Source organism: Gobius niger (assembly GCF_951799975.1).
Source record: "Gobius niger genome assembly, chromosome: 15".
Taxonomy (NCBI): Eukaryota; Metazoa; Chordata; class Actinopteri; order Gobiiformes; family Gobiidae; genus Gobius; species Gobius niger.
Genome location: NC_136866.1, coordinates 5,416,653 through 5,437,034, shown reverse-complemented (window position 1 = coordinate 5,437,034; position 20,382 = coordinate 5,416,653). Strand labels below are relative to the sequence as shown.

The following is a 20,382-nucleotide window of genomic DNA, read 5'->3' as shown; positions in this document are numbered from 1 at the left end:
GTCTTGAGTTTATAGTATATGATTTACCAGTCTAGAAAATTCAAACTGCATGTTGTCAGTAACATTTGTGCAGTACGTGCAGATCGGTCCGTCTTCCAATGTGTCATGTGTAAGATTCCCTTTGCTTCCAACAGGAAAAAACATGATTTCTATTCTAATCATTAAGTTCCCCATAATGATGTGAATGCTGTGCTATGACATTTTGTTCTGGTTTTGTGCGAGACTAAATCCAGGCATGGATAAGACCTCACATTGTCCTACAAAAATGTTCAATTGGATTGTTTTTTCATATAAACATGTGTGAATATTTTGTCAATGTTGTTCCATGTTGGCTATAATTCTAAAGAAACTGTTTTTGTGCTGGTTTGGTTAAGGTTTTTTTTCTCTTCCCTAATCTGTGAAAGATTATTTGAAAAAGAAGAAGGAACAAAAAACAACAAGTCCGATTTGTCTCCGCAGTCTGTCACAGAGGAAATGCTTACTTGTCGGAATCCAATCAATTTACCTTGCTTCAAAGACACCCTGGCTTACGAGTACTTGAGCTATTGTGAACGGAAGTGTCCAAACTGTGAGGAATGCTTTCAGAGAGCGATATTAGAAAAGATTGGCTGGAGAAGGTGGGTCAGTGGGTCAATGCGGCGAGGTCTTCAGGTCTGGGAATGATAAAGGCGGACGAAGACTGAGGTCATTGAGTTTAATCTGTTGTGGTGAAACAGACACGACACAGACAAAAGACACAGGACTTGAGGAGAATGTATGGCGAGCGTGGGCGGTGTGCTGATATCGCTGCTCAACATCAACCAAGTGATGTTTATGAACGAAGCATGTCCCTCCACAGGAGCGCCCTGCTGACCTGATAGAAAACACTGTGCCCGTAAAAGGAATAGGCCACCGTTTTTACATACTGAGATATGCTCTTACCTTAGCTTTGACGAGTTCTTTAGGACCTGTCTGGTCTTCACCCGTGCCTTCAGTCACGTAAACACAGCGCAGACGGCGTTAGCATTTAGCCTCTCCCTCTCTCCTCTATAGCTCCAAAACAGGTCAAGATAGAAGCTACCAAGCTCTTCCACGTTTTCCCTATTTAAATATGGTTACGTGAAGTGTTCCACTACAAAGTATAATTACACAAAATCCAACAATGTGGATTTTCTAAGCGGATAAAAGGGGGGACTATATTGTAAGGCGTAATAATACCAGGAGTAGTTCGAAATCCGCGCAGTAATCTTCTCTTTACTGTGCGGATGCCAAACTACTCCTGGTATTATTACGCCTTACAATATACAGTAGTTCCCCATTTTATCCGCTTAGAAAATCCACATTGTTTGATTTTGTGTAATTATACTTTGTAGTAGAACACTTCACGTAACCATATTTAAATAGGGAAAACGTGGAAGAGCTTGGTAGCTTCTATCTTGACCTGTTTTGGAGCTATAGAGGAGAGAGGGAGAGGCTAAATGCTAACGCCGTCTGCGCTGTGTTTACGTGACTGAAGGCACGGGTGAAGATCAGACAGGTCCTGAAGAACTCGTCAAAGCTAAGGTAAGAACATATCTCAGTATGTAAAAACGGTGGCCTATTCCTTTAAAGGGAGAGGCAGGGCATGGACTTAAAGGGAGGGAGGTGAGGTGATGACCACTCACTGGGATCTGGGGGGGAGATAGTCTGTGCCATGTGGCTCTTATAGACATTTATTTTTTAAGTTATTTCTTTTTAGGTCGCTTTGCCATTATGAATGACTTCACAATATAATAATAAGGATTAGGCTTAACCTTAACTGGATGGATGGATGGATGGATGGATAAACTTTATTGTCCTCAATGAGGAAATTTGTCTTAAATAAGAGTAAAGCCATTTAGATGAAAAAAGAAAACGGATATTTTTACAGATGCACATTTTAAATCTAAACAGAAATAGAAATAGAAACATATAACATGGCAGACGGTCCACTCAATTTGCTGATGTAACACTAACTGCCATGTTATGACATCACACGGATAACCCCTATAAAAAGTAATTATGTGAATAATCGTGATTCACTGTGATTTAGTGCTGGTTGTGATTAATCCCAGTGAATTGCGAATAATTTCTGTCCGATTTGTGATTAATTAGTTACTATTATTTCTATTTTACATTACATTTACTTTTGTTCATCTACAATAATGGACTAATCCACAGGACGCATTACCTAGGACAGTTCCTCCTCCTCTGCTACTGCTTGAAAATTGCTTCCAACCAAAGCCATTGTCAAACAAAGCATTGTTGGATGACATTTTCAAAACTTAGTTGCTCTTTCTGTCTCCTCCAATCAGCACAGCGTCGAACAGACTGGACGTGACAGAGGCTCTGAAAACAGTGAATATCCACTCTACTTTGAAAGAAACAGGCTTTAGGGACAGCAAGCATGAAGAAAAAGGATGTTTTGGTTATAGCGAGGCCAATCATGCTAAATATATTTTTATTATGCACTGAGAAACTGTTGTATTTTCAAGGAAATCCTACTTCATCACCAATTCAACACAATAGGCTTTTTAGAGGCATATGCGGTTCTGAAGAAGAATAGGGCCATACAATTCAGGCTTATCTCATTCTCTGACAAACCTTTTTTTTGTGTGTAATTTTTCTTGTAGGTACAGGGCTATCGTGAACCCCATGGACATCCAGACCTCCGGCGCTGTGTTCTGGACCTGTCTCAAGGCTGTGTCCATCTGGGTTCTGTCGATGATTCTCGCTGTCCCCGAGGCCATCTTCTCTCAAGTGGTCCACATGCCAGTAAGTACCAGAGTCACGTTGACCTGCGTTAGGTCGCTCTAAGAAATAACAATAATCATGATCAGTGCAGGTCCGCCCCAGTTACTCACAGCATTGCCGTCACAATACTTGATCATAAACCACTTTGGTCCAAGTCTCTGTGTTGATAAGTGAATACACGGTTTGCAAAGGTGATTCTTCCGTAAAAAACTTTGACAGCGATAAACGTCCCCGTAAATTTAACCAACCAAACTGTTTGACTTTGGCTCGTCCTGTGTAACGCACTTCATCATCACTTCAGAGAGCAGACTCCCATCGGACCACAGCAGCCCCAGCAATAAAACTGTATTTACTGACTTCATGAAGGACCGCTGCCCCCCTCTCCTGCTCTTGATTCTGATTTATGCAGACGGTTAAGCGCGCCGGTTCTCCGTGGCGCTCAGCCTCTCCTCCATCTGCTCTCGCCTCCGTTTCGCGTCAGCCACCCACAAACTTTTTGGCAGTCACTAGGGACTGAGATAGAAAATGTGACAAAGTGACAAGAGGGTATGAGGGCTCTTGTTTTTGTCCACCAGCAAGGACACCGGCGTTCATTTTGTCATCATCATTTGTTGACTTGACGGGGTTAACCAAAAACAAAATGAGATGTCATTAATAACGATGTCTAAATCTCCAACATTTTTCCTGCAGCAAAATTTAAATTACACAATTTGAGTACAGAAAAGAAGGAACAAGATTTAATCAAAGAAATGTAATCAAAACAAGATTCAATCAAAGAGTATTTTCAGTCCTGCTCCTGTGTGTGTGGAAAGAGATGGTTTTATGAAACTGTGACGCACATTGAATTGCCTCAATGTGTCATCTACAAATACACTTGCTTGCCAAGGTTCCTTTTTAGTTGAATAAACATATATTTTTTTTACAATTGAAATATTTACAAAAAGCACATGTTCTTGTGGGGGCGCGGCACGGTAGCGCAGTGGTTAGCGCTCGTGCTTCACAGCTAGAAGGTCCCGGGTTCAGTTCCCACCTGGACGGGGCCTTTCTTTGTAGGGTTTGCATCTTGTCTGCGTGTCGAGGTTTCCTCCGGGTACTCTGGTTTCCCCTAACACTAGAAACATGTACAATAGGTGAATCCTTTGGCCAGGTGTTTCTCACCATTAGCCTCGTTCCACATCTGGAGCTGGGTTCCCGAGTGCCGGCCCATCCTGGCTGCTCCTACAGGTTGCCCCAGCGGCAAATGCAAAGAACAAATTTCCCTTTGGGGATTAATAAAGTATAACTTTACTTAATTGCATAATTCCATGTTATTGTTTTATTTTACAAAATGTTTGTCCGTACATTCAGTGCATCCGGAAAGTATTGACACCCCACTTTTTCTATATTTTGTTATGTTACAGCCTCATTCCGAAATTAGGGACTATACAGAGTTTAAAAATGTTAATACTAACTAAGTATTTTCCTCCCCTACATGTTCCAGCCATGTCCTAATGTGTAGAATGAGCCCAGACACAACTGCCTCTAAAATCCTGCACTGTCATTGAAAAAGTTTTTACTTCGGGTCCGAAGTGCCGTCTTAAAGGAATAGGCCACCGTTTTTACATACTGTGATATGCTCTTACCTCACTTTAGACGTGTTAATATATCCCCGTCTGGTCTTTGTCCGTGCGCTCTGCCAGGCAAACGGAGCACATACGCAGCCTCTCCCACATGTCACATAGCTCCAAAAAAGCTCACGATAGAAGCTACCAAGCTCTTCCACGTGTTCCCTATTTAAATAAAGTTACGTGAAGTGTTTTCATGCGAAGTATATTTACACAGAAATGTAACGTGTCGATTTTATAAGCAAATAAAAAGGGGGACTATATTGTGAGGCGTAATGATACGAGGAGTAAAACCGATAAAATCGACATGCTACATTTCTGTGTAAATATACTTCGCATGAAAACACTTCACGTAACTTTATTTAAATAGGGAACACGTGGAAGAGCTTGGTAGCTTCTATCGTGAGCTTTTTTGGAGCTATGTGACATGTGGGAGAGGCTGCGTATGTGCTCCGTTTGCCTGGCAGAGCGCACGGACAAAGACCAGACGGGGATATATTAACACGTCTAAAGTGAGGTAAGAGCATATCACAGTATGTAAAAACGGTGGCCTATTCCTTTAATATAGAAGCTGCAGTTATGCATAAGACCTGAGGTGGCAGTAGTGAGCATAAAATGACCAGTCTCTTTAAATGTGTTTTTTACCCTCACAAATCTAAAAATGCCCCTGGGAAATATTGCATGTACAAAAGTATTGACACCTCATCATCCTTGAGATGTTTCTACAACAGTCCACCTGAGCCAAATGAAATGGAATGGACTTGCTTTGGACACAGGCACATACCTGTTTATGTCAGGTCCCACAGCTGACAGTGCATGTCAGAGCAGAAACTAAGCCGGGATATCAAAGGTGCTGTCTGTAGACCTCCGAGACACGGTTGTATCGAGGCACAGAAGGGCACAGAACAATTGTTGCAGTATTGAAGAGCACAGCGGCATCCATCATTCATCAATGGAAGATGTTCAAAACCACCAGGACTCTTCCTGACATGCACTGTCACTGTAAAGATGACCTCTATACTTCAACACACTGTCCCTCATTCCTCTCCAGGTGCAGTCTGAGACGGGCACCAACATCACTTTTGCCAACTGCGTGCCGTACCCGATGTCCAACGAGATGCACCCAAAGATCCACTCCGTCATGATCTTCCTGGTGTACTTCCTCATTCCTCTGGCCATCATCTCCGTCTACTACTACCACATAGCACGCACCCTCATCAAGAGCGCGCACGACATGCCAGGGGAGCTCAGCGACCACACCAAGAGACAGGTAACACAGGCACAGAACTAAAGTATCATGTACAGACATACTATACATCACATTGTTTTAAACCTTGGAAATATATGTATATATAAATATGAATAAACATAAATAAATAAGAATAAACATGAATAACCTCAGCCAATCAAGACCAGTGTTGGGAATAATGGTGTTTAAGTATAACGGCGCTACTTTTTTGGTAATGGAGTAATCTAATTAATTACTCTACTCATCGTTACCGTTACTGTCATCGTTACTGGGAAACAAAGTGGCGCGTTACAGTTTGGCTGAATGAAGCGCTGCCGTGTCAGCTCAAGCAGCTGTTTTTCTTGCTGCAGGAGCATGGGAGAGGGTGGGAGAGGGTGGGAGAGCATGGGAGAGGGTGGAAGAGAGTGGGAGAGGGTGGGCATCTGCCTTTGTTGATGCCCTTTGGGGCTCCCATCATTCAGTGTCCTCTGCCTCTCCAGGACAGGGATGACTGCACGGCCTGTACCTTTGTCTTCAGAACCTATCGCACACATCAGACTGTGTCTGTTCTCAGTCTCTCTCTCTCCGTCTCTCTCTCTCTCCCTCTCTCTCCCTCTCTCTCTCTCTCTCTCTCTCTCTCCATTTCTCTCAGTCTCTCTCTCTCCGTCTCTCTCTCTCTCCCTCTCTCTCCGTCTCTCTCTCTCTCTCTCTCCATTTCTCTCAGTCTCTCTCTCTCCGTCTCTCTCACTCTCTCTCTCTCTCTCCGTCTCTCTCCGTCTCTCTCACTCTCTCTCTCTCTCTCCCTCTCTCTCTGTCTCTCTCACACTCTCTCTCTCTCTCTCTCTCTCTCTCTCTCTGTCTCTCTCTCTCTCTCCCTCTCTCTCTCTCCCTCTCTCTCCGTCTCTCTCACTCTCTCTCTCTCTCACTCTCTCTCTCTCTCTCTCCGTCTCTCTCACTCTCTCTCTCTCTCTCCGTCTCTCTCCGTCTCTCTCACTCTCTCTCTCTCTCTCCCTCTCTCTCTGTCTCTCTCACACTCTCTCTCTCTCTCTCTCTCTCTCTCACTCTCTCTCCGTCTCTCTCTCTCTCTCTCTCCCTCTCTCTCTCTCCCTCTCTCTCCGTCTCTCTCTCTCTCTCTCTCTCTCTCACTCTCTCTCCGTCTCTCACTCTCTCTCCGTCTCTCTCTCTCTCTCTCTCTCCCTCTCTCTCTCCATCTCTCTCTCTCTCTCTCTCTCTCTCTCTCTCTCTCTCTCTCTCTCTGTCTCTCTCCCTGTCTCTCTCTCTCCGTCTCTCTCTCTCCGTCTCTCTCTCTCTCTCTCAGTGTCTCAAACTGCCTGTGCGTAAAGTCTGTCCTGATCGTTGCCGCTGTTGGCACATGTTTCTTTTACTCCTGTTCCTCCCCATTCACTTTGAATACGACTGACTTGTGGAAATTGCTAAAAAATAGCCACTTTTTTTTTTAACGGCAACGCAGATAGTTACTTTTCATGGTAGCAAGTTACTTTTATTATAGAAAAATTCAGTTAGTAACGCAGTTACTTTTTGGAACAAGTAGTGAGTAACTATAACTAATTACTTTTTAAAGCAACGTTCCCAACACTGATGAAGACATAAGAGTTAGTAGACGTGGTAGGTTGGACTGATGTTCCTCCGAAGCGTAGGGAATCTGTAGGGAAGAAATGAAGACGTTTGTTTTTTGAAGCTTGTGTCTCCCAGAAGAACACTACTTAAAAACTATAGCCTGTTTGCCACAGAATTGGCACAAAGGAGTTTTAAAGCGGTTTGTGTTTTGCCTGATGGCTCTGTAGCGCCTTGCTGACGACAAGATCGGCAACACTTCGTATTATTCGTGCAAGACATGTTGTGGGTCACAGGTAATTTTCCTGGACTTGGAGTGACGAAATCTCTGCAGTTCCAACTATTTTCATTGCTACACAAACATGTCTTTTTTTTATTTCTTATTTATCTTTTACCTAGAGTGCTCCGAACCAGACCGCAATGCCATATCTTAGACAGCTCTCGAAGATGATGCTAGTACTGACTCCAAACAGTCGCAGGTGCTCAGCAGGTGTGGCCTTTGGGCTTGGTCTGAATTGGTTGCAACAGCTACAAATGTGCATTTAGAAATGAGGATGTTCTGGAGTTCGCTGAGGGTTTTAACCTCTCATTTTCGAATCAATATCCACTCTTATAGTCGGTTACTAAACATCGGTCAAGTTGACTGATGTGTCTCTTTGTAAAAGTTTACCAAATACACTATGTGTGACCCTTGAGGGGTTTACAAACTGTTTAGTGATTTGGGACATGATGCTTTTTGCACTCCCCTTACTTCTTCTCTCGCTCACACTAGCCTCAGGTCTCACACTTTTAGATGAGACCAGGGAACCCCTTTTCTGTTCACTTACACGAGGAGGGATCTCTACGCTGAATTTACACTTAAGCTCTTAAAGGTCCTATATCATGCAAAATCGACTTTTTGGAGCTTTTAGCCATGTTGTTATGCTATTTCCTTATCAAAAACACCCCCAGAGTGGTTTGTGGCTTCATTCACGCAGCTCTCCGCAATCCTCCTGAATCCTGCTCTCTGAGCAGCAGCTCCTCCCTCTCCTGGTGAACGGCTGAGTGCTCAGTTGTGTCGTAACAGCGGAACGGAAGTGCTCGAAGTCTGTAATGTAATGTCTTAATTCTATGCTTACAGCGTGATTTTAATTTGTAAAACAGCTTTTTCATTATTTCTGTCGTAAGAGAGAAACAAAGAGTAAAAAATGTAAAAAAAAAAAAAAAAAAAAAAAAGAAGAAAAAAAATAAAAAAAGGATGTGCCCGAAGTGCTTCCAGGTCAGCTGTGGCCAAAACAAACACATCGCGTCTGAACAGATCAGTCATGTTTGCGCTGCAGCTGAAGATGGAGCTCGTTACCTACTCTGGACACCTGTTTTTTATTCTTAACTAACGATAATGTCACGGACGGAGAAAAAGAAGTGCGTTTGGCTACGAGGACGAGGAGTTTATATATATATTTTAAAGCACTGTATGGACTTGCACCTTCTTATTTATGTGACCTGCTTGTTGCACATCAGCCTAGTAGAGCGCTGCGGTCTGCAGGACAACACCTGCTGGAGGTCCCCAGGACCAAAAGTAAGCAGTGGGGTGATCGTTCCTTCTCAGTGGCTGGTCCGAGGCTCTGGAACTCTCTGCCTGTTGAGTTACGAGCCATCACTGACCTGACACTGTTTAAAGCGAGGCTGAAAACTTACTTGTTTAAAGCCGCTTTTGACTGCTAATTGCACATGTGTAATTTATATGTATTTTCTTAAATATTTTGGGCTAAAATTGTTTTTATTATATTGCACTTATGGAAAGCACTTTGGTTCAGCGGGTGCTGTTGTAAAGCGCTATACAAATAAAGGTTGATTGATTGATTGATTGATATATTCAACCCTTTTCAGGAAGAGGCCACTGAGCTGTTTTTTTCTCCGGGATTCAGCGACTTTCACCAAAATATTGTTTTTCTGTGACTGTCACTGATGGATGTTTGTGAACCTTCACCAGAATCAAAGTGGATTAACTTTTATAACCAACGCGAGTCCCATAATGTAAACAGTGATGGACCAGAGTGGTGAGTCAATCCAAACGCGGGTTAGCATATTAGCTTGTGTGTTAGCATATTAGCATGTGTGTTAGCATATTAGCATGTGTGTTAGCCATTTATGAAGCTGTGTTGCAGATGTCAACTCCGTATAACTGCATCGTGAAGTGACTTCACTTATTGCTGTTTATTTATATTACGGTAAAGTATGTGCGGAGAGAGGGGGCGGAGTTAACTGAATCGAAGCGTTGTGTCTTCCGGGTTTGAAAAATACCTCCAGAAAACACTTATATTTATCACAAAAATGAGTGCTCCATAATGGTAGAGGTACAATATATCATATAAATGCCTATACTTAACTTTGGAATGGCTAAAATAGCATGATATAGCCCCTTTAAACAATTTCAGAATGCGTTAAATGGAGTTCATGTAGTTTTTTCATAACTATATGAAAAATGGGGATGAGTGGCAAAAGGTCAGCAAAAGAAAAGAGTAAAAAAGCGAAAGTGTGCAGCCATAGCAATGATAGCAGAAGCAACAGCCATAAAGACAAATGTTTTTTAAAGTACACAGCTCCATCTGCAGACTCTGACCTTTTCCTCTGCTGCAATAAGGATGTTGTTTTTATGGAGTGGTGGTCTTCTTAAAGGGCGGTCTAAGGATTGAAGGGGAAATCATAAACAGGGGGAAAAGCTAATTATTTTGCAATTTTGCTCCATTCTTTATGTTTATGTATGCCTCTGGTGGTAGACCTGGATATGGGTCCACAGGCACGACAGAATGGTTGATCATCGCCTGCTCTAAGTGACACATGGCATTGAGGCATGGGCCAAATGCAGAGAATGGATTTCCATATTGCTATAGCCACTTCACGAACTAAAGTTTGAGCCCCAACAGTAACTTGAGCAGTGGAAGTTGAGTCTCGCCCCTGTCGTGAGACTATATTTGGTGCAGTCACTGTTGTTTTGGCGTGCAAACTCAGGTGAACACTGATTTGTCTGACAGGGCAGTGACAGGTGACTGACAGCTGTGGACTCAACACTTCAACACAATCTGAGCGGTGACGCCCGGAGGTTTTCTTAGGTCAGGGAGCGGGAGCAGTGCAGGTTCAAGTAATCACACATTCATCCACACAGACAGCCTTTCCAGAGCAGACCTGTACATTTGAACAACAGTACATTGGAGCTTTTAAAGGTCGGCTGAGCTCTTTGTGGGTAAAAACCGGTTGGGAATTGATTAGGGACAGGTGCTGTACATCATCTTGTAGCTGGAGCTTTATACGTGCATACACACATTAAAAGACTCACACTCATTCAGTGGGGAACATTTAGGGCACATTCACAGCACCTGTTTTTCTGTCGTATTTTCCCCTTTTGATGCGTTCGTTCCTGTCCTGGCTATTCTCCTTCAATAATCAGACTCATTCATCATTGTGGCATTGTGCTGCAGTAGATTCAGACCACTGGCCAGATAATTTAATAACACATTTCCTTTAGAGACCTCAACACAGGGTGGGCTTCCTTTGTGCATTTTGCACCATTAGAACTGTATTGTATTCTCAGTCAGTTAGACCTGTCCTTTTCTTACCGCCACAAGTCTATGTAATAAGGATGAACCATAAAGAGATGGACACATAATGACACATAACTGACATAGCTTTATTAATGGCTTTATTATAAAATGATCCCACATAAATCTGGACTCTGGTTATCATTCTGCTCATAAATAGCTGTCATAGTCCATGGTTTTCTCATCTTTTATTCACATGACAGACCTCTTGACAGAGATGCTTCGTGTCAGCTGAACCTCCTTATCCAAACCTCTCCGGTGAATTTTGCTGTCAGGTTCAACCCAGAGTTGAGGAACATTCCCGTCCTCAAAACACATGCTATGACCTGGCAAAAGGTCCCAAGGCAGAGTGCTCGCTCGGCCACGGACTTATTATCTGTCGAACAGCACTAACCTATATGGACTGAAAATACATACAAAAAAACACACAGAGGAACGTCAATATCCTGAACTGTATAATGATGTGAATTTTGGTAAGAAAAAAAAAAAAAAATTGGTCAAATAAAGTAAACTAAACTAAAGTTAAGATTTCTCAAGTTGCCATGGGGCACTATTAGAAAAGTTTGCTGTCAAGGAGCTGCTGTTATACATTACTGGTAGACTCTGGGAAACTGGTGTCAAAACTATTAAATGAACTGAACCATTACATTCCGACAGGCTCAAATGGGTAACAGTTGGGGGGGTTTTGTTGAAAAAGCACCAAAAGCATTATGTCCATTATTATTAATACTGAACCCACTGTTGATAAATGGGAGCACTTCACAAAACTCACACAAATCCTCACAGAATGAACTCTACCTGAACGAGTCGTCGATTTGGGGCAGAGCATGTTAATGAACACACAGGAGACACGTGCCAGATTGTGCGGCCCGTGAGCTCATTTGCACAACTGTCCCGCCGTCAGACTTTTATTCAGTGTGAACAAACGCTGGAGGCAAAGCCGGTGAAGTGTCTTGCCCAAGGACACTGCTCCATCCGGCCCCAAGTGTGGGTCATTTTTCCATCAGGTCTGGCGATGTCTGAGGTGTTGTGATGTCTGTGCTATATCTGTGTCTTTTTGTGTCGGTGTTAGTGTGAGTAAATTGAGATGTATTGTTCAGAAAAGGCCAATAAAGGCGTATTAGAGAGAGAGAGAATTCTTCCCTGGGGCTGGGAATGAGACTGACCCTTTGAGATCAGAAGTATGACACATCAGCGAAGTGGACACTGATATTTTCTTCTTCTTGCTTCATATGTGTGGAAAGAAACCACGGCCTTCCTGGACTAACGTTAGAAGCAAGATCAAATCATTAATGACATTTTTAAAGGAAGGAAATAATAAGTGTGTTTGATACTGTGTCTCATACCAAATGCCTGAATCAAGGATGCATTTTTCCCATTTTTTCAGTTAAAACAAACTTTACACGTCATTCAGGGTCGGCTTTGGCTTTTTGAAGTTCGTAATGATTTGTTTGTTTCTTGTATTCTTCAGTTTTTCTATAATATATTGACTATATACTATATTGAAATGTCCAACTTGGCTGTCTTTTCATCGCGGAAGAGTGGCCTTCGAAGGTAAAGATGCAAAGAGACAGAAGTAAAGGATAAACAGTGAATTGAGTTTTGCGACGAGGTGAAGTTAAATCCATCTTTTTTTTATATTATGGAATACAAAAAAGAAAAACATATTGACTTTATCTAAAACTAAAGGCTTCTGGACTGGAGCTTACAGCCTAGGCCAGAGTAACGCCTCATTTCAAAGCTAAGTCCTACAAAACTGATGCTGCTTTTTTGTCGCTCTTTGTGGCTTTTTTGTATAGCTCTATTTTTGCTTTTTCATCACTTTTTCATTGTGTTTTTGTCACTTGTTTATTGTCTTTTTGACGCCCTTTCCCAAAGCTTTTAGATTTGGGAAACTGGAGATGATGTGCTTGGTTCAGGCGGGGGCTAAAGGGATATTTCAGGATTTTCGACGTAGGTCCTCATTTCCTGGTTATCCAGAGCGCAAGGAATTCACAAAGGAGCTTTCTACAAATCAGATATGGCACCTTTTGGTGGACGACCCCATGATTCTGAAGAGGTTTTTAATTCCAGGCTACTAGCTACCATAGACATGCACTAGCCTAGCACCACTAAACTCTTCAAATATAAGGACGGCAGGTAACAAATAAAAAAAGAAAATCAACAACACTCTGCATAACTGATGCCCTATGTCAAAGATCCTGAAATATCCCTTTAAAGGAGCTATATCATGCTATTTTAGCCATTCCAAAGTTAAGTATAGGCATTTATATGATATATTGTACCTCTACCATTATGGAGCACTCATTTTTGTGATAAATATAAGTGTTTTCTGGAGGTATTTTTCGAACCCGGAAGACACAACGCTTCGATTCAGTTAACTCCGCCCCCTCTCTCCGCACATACTTTACCGTAATGAATAAACAGCAATAAGTGAAATTGGTTCACGATGCAGTTATACGGAGTTGACATCTGCAACACAGCTTCATAAATGGCTAACACACACATGCTAATATGCTAACACACAAGCTAACACACGTTTGGATTGACTCACCGCTCTGCTCCATCGCTGTTTACATTATGGGACTCGCGTTGGTTATAAAAGTTAATCCACTTCGATTCTGGCGAAGGTTCACCAAACATCCATCAGAGACAGTTACAGAAAAACAATATTTTGGCTGATAGTCGCTGAATCCCGGAGAAAAAAACAGCTGAGTGGCCTCTTCCTGAAAAAGGTTGAATAAACTCCGTAGCCAAACGCGCTTCTTTTTCTCCGTGACATTATCGTTAGTTAAGAATAAAGAACATGTGTGTCCAGAGTAGGTAACGAGCTCCATCTTCACAGCTGCAGCGCAAACATGACTGATCTGTTCAGACGCTCAGGGGTGTTTGTTTTGGCCACAGCTGACCTGGAAGCACATCGGGCACATCCTTTTTATTTTTTTTATTTTCTATTTTATTTATTTTTTTCTCTTTGTTTCTCTCTTACGACAGAAATAATGACGCTGTTTTACAAATTAAAATCAGACCGTAAGCATAGAATTAAGACATTACATTACAGACGTCGAGCACTTCCGTTCCGCTGTGACGACACAACTGAACACTCAGTCGTTCACCAGGAGAGGGAGGAGCCTCAGAGAGCAGGATTCAGGAGGATTACTGAGAGCTGCGTGAATGAAGCCACAAACCACTCTGGGGGTGTTTTTGATAAGGAAATAGCATAACAACATGGCTAAAAGCTCCAAAAAGTCGATTTTGCATGATATAGGACCTTTAAAGAGGGGGTATTATGCTTTTTTCAGTCACATAGCACCAGTCTATATCACACTGCAATGATGATGAAACCTTCTGTTGGTCTGTAAATGCAGTAAATTAGAATAACTGCCTTGTATAAAATTGCTCTCTCAAAATGGCTGTAGTGAATGTCTTGAAATAGGCCTCTGTCTCTTTAAGAACCACTGACCCTTTCAGACACGCCCCCTCCACACGCTGTCTGTGGCATCAGTGGGGAGGGGGTTCTGCTGAGGAGCAGTGGTTGGTTACTCGGCAAAAGCTCGGAGGCGTCTCCAGGAGGTGGGGGCGTTCCTAGGGGGACTCAGGCAAACCTATCCCTAAAATGGCCGCCATCAGAGTTTTTACAGATTACTCAAAAATATGTGAATGTGCCAAGGCACCACTTCAGGCATGTTTTTAATGATAACATAACATAATAACATGATGTAAAGCTTGAAAAAGTCAATTTTGCATAATACCCCCCTTTAAGAGGTAAAGATGATAAGAATGTGTCTTTTTCTTCATCTTTATCTTCATCAACACAGCTTCACTTTCCTTCCTCCTTGGAGTCAGAAACTCCACTCACTCTTTACCCATTCTACGATCTGCATTTAGGCTGGCTCATTGTTCACGGCTACTAAAAGAACAAAACAAAAAAAACTCTTTGGCAAAGTTTCTAAATGCCAATTTATTGTGATTGACAGCACCTAAAGAATGCAATTAACTTTAACTTCCCGGACGGCAACTCGGACTGTGGAGAAAAAAAGATAACTTTACAAAGAGAGAGTTTTTGTTGTGGCACAATGTGGTTCATATTTATTCATAAGCAGGGAGCGCTGACAGTAGCAAATGGTGTGTGTGTGTTTTTTCCCCCTCCATCTGTGTGGCGTAACAATGGGACAATGGAGTCGTGCCACGAGCCAGGTTTACACAGCGATTGGATTCTTTCAATAAATGTGTGTCACAAAATATGTGGCTGCAAAAGTGACACACAGCTTTGGAAGAGAGGACGGTTCTTTGGCTTTGGCCATTGATTTAGAAAGTGATGTTGTTTGTGATGAGATGATGATGGATGATTTTGTGCCGTCGATTTGTTTTGATTGTTTGAGGTCACTTTGCTGTAAGTGCTTTGAAGAAAGTGTCAAAAAAGGAGACGAAACCATGACAAGAAAGAGACGAAAAAGTGACAAAAGTGAGAAAAAAAGGTGATGAATATATATGACAACAAAGAGATGAAAAAGTGATGAATATTCGAAAAAAAATTAGACGAAAAAGTGATAAATACGTGAAAATAATGAGACAAAAAGTGATAAATACGTGACAATAATGAGAAAAAAGTGATAAATATGTGACAAAAATGAGAAAAAAAGTGATAAATACGTGACAAAAATGAGAAAAAAGTGATCAATAATGAGAAAAAAGTGATAAATATGTGACAATAAAGAGAAAAAAAAGTGATAAATACATGACAATAATGAGAAAAAAGTGATTAGTACGTGACAAAAATGAGAAAAAAGTGATAAATACGTGACAAAAATTAGAAAAAAGGGATCAATAATGAGAAAAAAGTGATCAATAATGAAAAGAAAGTAATAAATACGTGACAATAATGAGAAAAAAGTGATAAATACGTGACAATAACGAGACAAAAAACTGAATACCTGTCAAAAATGAGAAAAAAGTGATAAATACGTGACAATAATGAGAAAAAAGTGATTAGTGCGTGACAAAAATTAGAAAAAAGTGATCAATAATGAGAAAAAAGTGATCGATAATGAGAAAAAAAGTGATAAATACCTGACAATAATGAGAAAAAGTGATAAATACGTGACAATAATGAGACAAAAAAATGAATACCTGTCAAAAATGAGAAAAAAGTGATAAATGCATGACAATAATGAGAAAAAAAAGTGATAAATACTGACAAAAAAGCACGACAAAAATTGAATGATATTTTTGGAGCCTCATTCTAAACATAGTATTTGTGTGCTCTGAAACACAGTAAGGTATTCTTCATCTTTTGTGTCACATATGTGGCCTTCCTTCGTGCAGCCTTTTTCAAGCTGTAGCCGTCACTACAAAGCAGACGCACACATGTCTCACAGCAGCGTGTCATTGTCAGAGCTCTCAGACGGACAGAGAGAGAGGGGAAGATGAAGGCCGCGGTGGACCAAAGGTGTTTGTGAATGAGCCGTACCAGATGTGGACTTCAAAAAACTCCCCATTATCCACCGATGGGTCCTCCTGCTAAGAGCTGCAGGGTTCAGCACCAGGCAGGGGGACAGCGACAAAGTGTAGGCTTTGGAGGGGAAAAAAAGAACAGGCAAGCATGTACCTGTAAAAATGAATAAAGTGTGTTTACAAAGCAACGTGTTTACAAGATGAGAATATATAGAGTCTCAAAAGTGGAATAAATAGATGGAAAGGTGGTATCAACTTTTTTTTGGTCCAGGTTCAAATGTAAAGTATTGAAGTGGAAGACAAAAATGTTGATATTTTCAGACACGCCGTACAGACAGACAGACGAGCGAGTGTGTTTTGTCAGCTTCTTTGGTTTCCTTAAATGTGAGAGCGCGTTGTAACTTCAGGTGTTGCCGTGTCGCCATTGATTCTAATGTGATCTGGCAGCTCCCAACTCCCATGAGCCTTTGCAAGTGCCCAGAGTGTGCGGGTCTGCAGGTTTTTATTTATTTTTTTATTGACAGAGCGAGATGGAGAGGAATGGTGCTGAGACATTGAGCAGCTGCGGGCCCAAAAAGTGGACACGACAGACGCTAAGCAAGATTCATCATGGCATGTGTGTTGTCGCTTTTGCTCTTGGCTGGTTTTATTTTATCCCCGTATGGATTTGTGCACATTTTTAACATGAACTAGTAAACTACAGGCGACTGATGAATTGCAGATTTTTTTTTCAATTAATATTTGTGTCAACTATTAAGTGTTAATTCAAAAGCACAAAAAAACAATGTAGCAATTTCATTCAACTGTGGCGAAAACTTCTTGCCTTAGAAGTTTAAGCACTATCACAACTTATTATTTTGGCAATGAGATCATTACATCATAGATCATTTGCCTTATCTTGTGCTTCTGTTGATACTATATAGGGCAGGGGTCTCCAACAGGCGGCCCACGGGCCACTTCCGGCCCGTGAAATGATTTAAATCCGGCCTGTGACTTGCAGAGCACAAATTCCTGAGTATGTCCAATAAATGAGGAAGTCTCAAGCCTATTCCCGAGTTATGCAGCCACTAGGGGGAAGCGTAAATTAAAAAAAAGAAAACATTTCTGCACGTGTCCAGCATAGGGCACTGACATAATAAGAGAACAGGATATAAACAGCTCATTATAGCCACGTGGTAAATGCAAGAGGGTCTAAACACCGCTGATAGAGAGTCTCATGATCCATGATCAAGACCTCCCCAGGAAATGACATATTTAAATTAATCTCAATAAAACTGTCCTAAAACACTAGGGCAGATGTGGCTACGATAGCAGCTTACCACTATCGAGTGTGGAGTGAATAATGACGACAGGATAGCAGAAGCTTGTAAAGTGCAATACTATTTCCTCAATAGTGTTTTCCCACATAAGATATCTGGCAATATATTTTGGCCGTCTGGGGAATTTACTTGGAGACCTGTCATATAGGGACTATAACCCCTTTTCACACTAACATTTCCCTTGTGTGTGACTGACCTTCTGTGGGTTCTACAAGACTCATGGGGCTTTTAGCTGCTCCAACTCCAAATGGAAAACCCCTTTGGTATTAGAAGATGGTGAAATGTTCTTGCTGTATGAACATACACAGGCTCAAAGGCAGCTCTTACGGGGTGAGACATGACTGACATTTTGCTCTATGGGGTCCAGTTGAGCCCTTTTACTTTAAGAACTTATCTTTTCCATTATCTTTTTTCTTCATCACTGACTACGAACGGTGTCCAAGAATATCCATTGGTGAATTGTGAATCTATTTGTTCAGACATGACACATTGTTTGTCGCACCTCTGTGACAAACAAAAAATGTGATATATGTTGGAAAAAACTCTGCAATTCTAAGATCATTTTCTGTACAATCTCTCTGCCTTTTGCAGATTGAGACGAGGAAGCGTCTGGCGAAGATCGTGCTTGTGTTTGTGGGCCTGTTCGCTCTGTGCTGGTTTCCGAATCACGTCCTGTACATGTACCGCTCCTTCCACTACCACCAGACGGACCTGTCCCTGGCCCACCTGGTCATCACGCTACTGGCCCGAGTGCTCAGCTTCTCCTCCTCCTGCGTCAACCCCTTCGCCCTGTACCTGCTGAGCGAGAGCTTCAGACGGCACTTTAACAGGTGGGCTCACCCGCTACACGGAGGACTGACAAGTACAAGGGAGTAAGTGATGTTTGAGGCTGATGAGATGATAAATACGTGACAAAAAAGTGATGAATACGTGACAACAAAGAGATGAAAAAGTGATGAATATTCAACAATAATGAGACAAAAAAGTGATAAATACGTGTCAAAAATGAGAAAAAAGTGATAAATACGTGACAATAATGAGAAAAAGGTGATAAATACGTGACAAAAATGAGAAAAAAGTGATAAATATGTGACAATAATGAGAAAAAGTGATAAATACGTGACAATAATGAGAAAAAAGTGATAAATATGTGACAATAATGAGAAAAAGTGATAAATACGTGACAAAAATAAGACAGAAAAGTGATAAATACGTGACAAAAATAAGACAGAAAAGTGATAAATACGTGACAATAATGAGTTAAAAAACTGAATATGTGTCAAAATTGAGAAAAAAGTGATTAGTACATGACAAAAATGAGAAAAAAGTGATAAATCTGTGACAATGAGACAAAAAAGTGATAAATACGTGACAATAATGAGAAAAAGTGATGAATACGTGACAAAAATAAGACAGAAAAGTGATAAATACGTGACAAAAATAAGACAGAAAAGTGATAAATACGTGACAAAAATAAGACAGAAAAGTGATAAATACGTGACAATAATGAGACAAAAAACTGAATATGTGTCAAAATTGAGAAAAAAGTGATTAGTACATGACAAAAATGAGAAAGAAGTGATAAATCTGTGACAATGAGACAAAAAAGTGATAAATACGTGACAATAATGAGACAAAAAAGTGATAGATACGTGACAATAATGAGAAAAAAGTGATAGATACGTGACAATAATGAGAAAAAAGTGATAAATATGTGACAATAATGTAAAAAAAGTGATTAGTACATGACAAAAATGAGAAAAAAGTGATAAATACGTGAAAATAATGAGAAAAAAGTGATAAATACGTGAAAATAATGAGACAAAAAGTGATTAATACGTGACAATAATGAGATGATAAATACGTGACAAAAATAAGACAGATAAGTGATGAATATGTGACAATAATGAGACAAAAAACTGAATACGTGTCAAAAATGAGAAAAAAGTGATAAGTAAGTGACAATAATGAGAAAAAAGTGATAGTCTGATTGATTTATACAATACACTCTGCCTGAAAAAGCCTTTGAGACAAAAAGCCAGTTTAAAAAGTCCACACTGTATTTGCTGCCTGCTGGTCACACAAAAGAATATACAACCTCTTTGTCTTTGTTTTTGCCCTTGCAGTCAGTTGAAGTGCGGCCGTGGCTCCCGTCCCGAACGCCAGCCCAGCTACCTCCACAGCACGTCCCACATCAGACTCACCTCCATCAAGAAGACTGCCCCCGCGCCCGCCGTTGCCGCCACTGCAGCAAACGGGACGCACAGGCAGGAAGTGGCGCTATAAAAACTACCGTCATGCCAAACTTTGACGACGACTTACATAGTGTTTACTTCAATGTCCTCTGCGTGGATCTTTCTCCATATCTGAGCCAGGATCTTATTTGGAGGAACTGAATGGCGGATTATTGTGCATGTTTATCCGTGGGGAAACCAGTGATTACCCAGCAGACACACTGTAGGGACGATGTTCAAGCGCCACACAGTAGGATCAATGTGAGAGTTTTACTGTCGTGCTAAAATACTTTTGTATCTATCAAAAGACTAACAATTCAGGTCAGATTTCAACAAACTCAAAGTGCCTGACAGCATTCACACAAAGCAGCGACTTAACTACAAATAGGAAACACTTGGAGGTGTAATCGACTGAAGGCAAGGAGGCATGGCTGAGCTTTTAAAATGTTTCCACAAATTGCAGAACAAATTATTTTCATTTTGTGGCACAATGGATCCGCAGAGAAGTGGAGAGACCAAGGACTAAGGTTGAAAGCCGTCATGCCAGAGGTTTTCGGTGGATGTTCGTTGTGGCTCTGTTAAAAAGATAGTACACTTTTTCCGCAAACATTTAATGTGTGACTGCTGAAAAGACTTTTG

General features: G+C 41.2%; 1 protein-coding gene across 1 annotated transcript in view; it reads left to right on the top strand.

Annotated features, from left to right (window-relative positions):
* Positions 1-19,807, top strand: part of nmbr (neuromedin B receptor) — a 34,437-nt gene extending 14,630 nt beyond the window's left edge. The window contains exons 2-5 of the mRNA XM_079571833.1: positions 2,631-2,772; positions 5,407-5,625; positions 18,101-18,339; positions 19,636-19,807. Of these exons, the coding sequence (XP_079427959.1) occupies positions 2,631-2,772; positions 5,407-5,625; positions 18,101-18,339; positions 19,636-19,795 (760 nt within the window). The 3' untranslated portion in view covers positions 19,796-19,807. The remainder of the gene's footprint in view (positions 1-2,630; positions 2,773-5,406; positions 5,626-18,100; positions 18,340-19,635) is intronic.
* Positions 19,808-20,382: the final 575 nt, after the last annotated feature.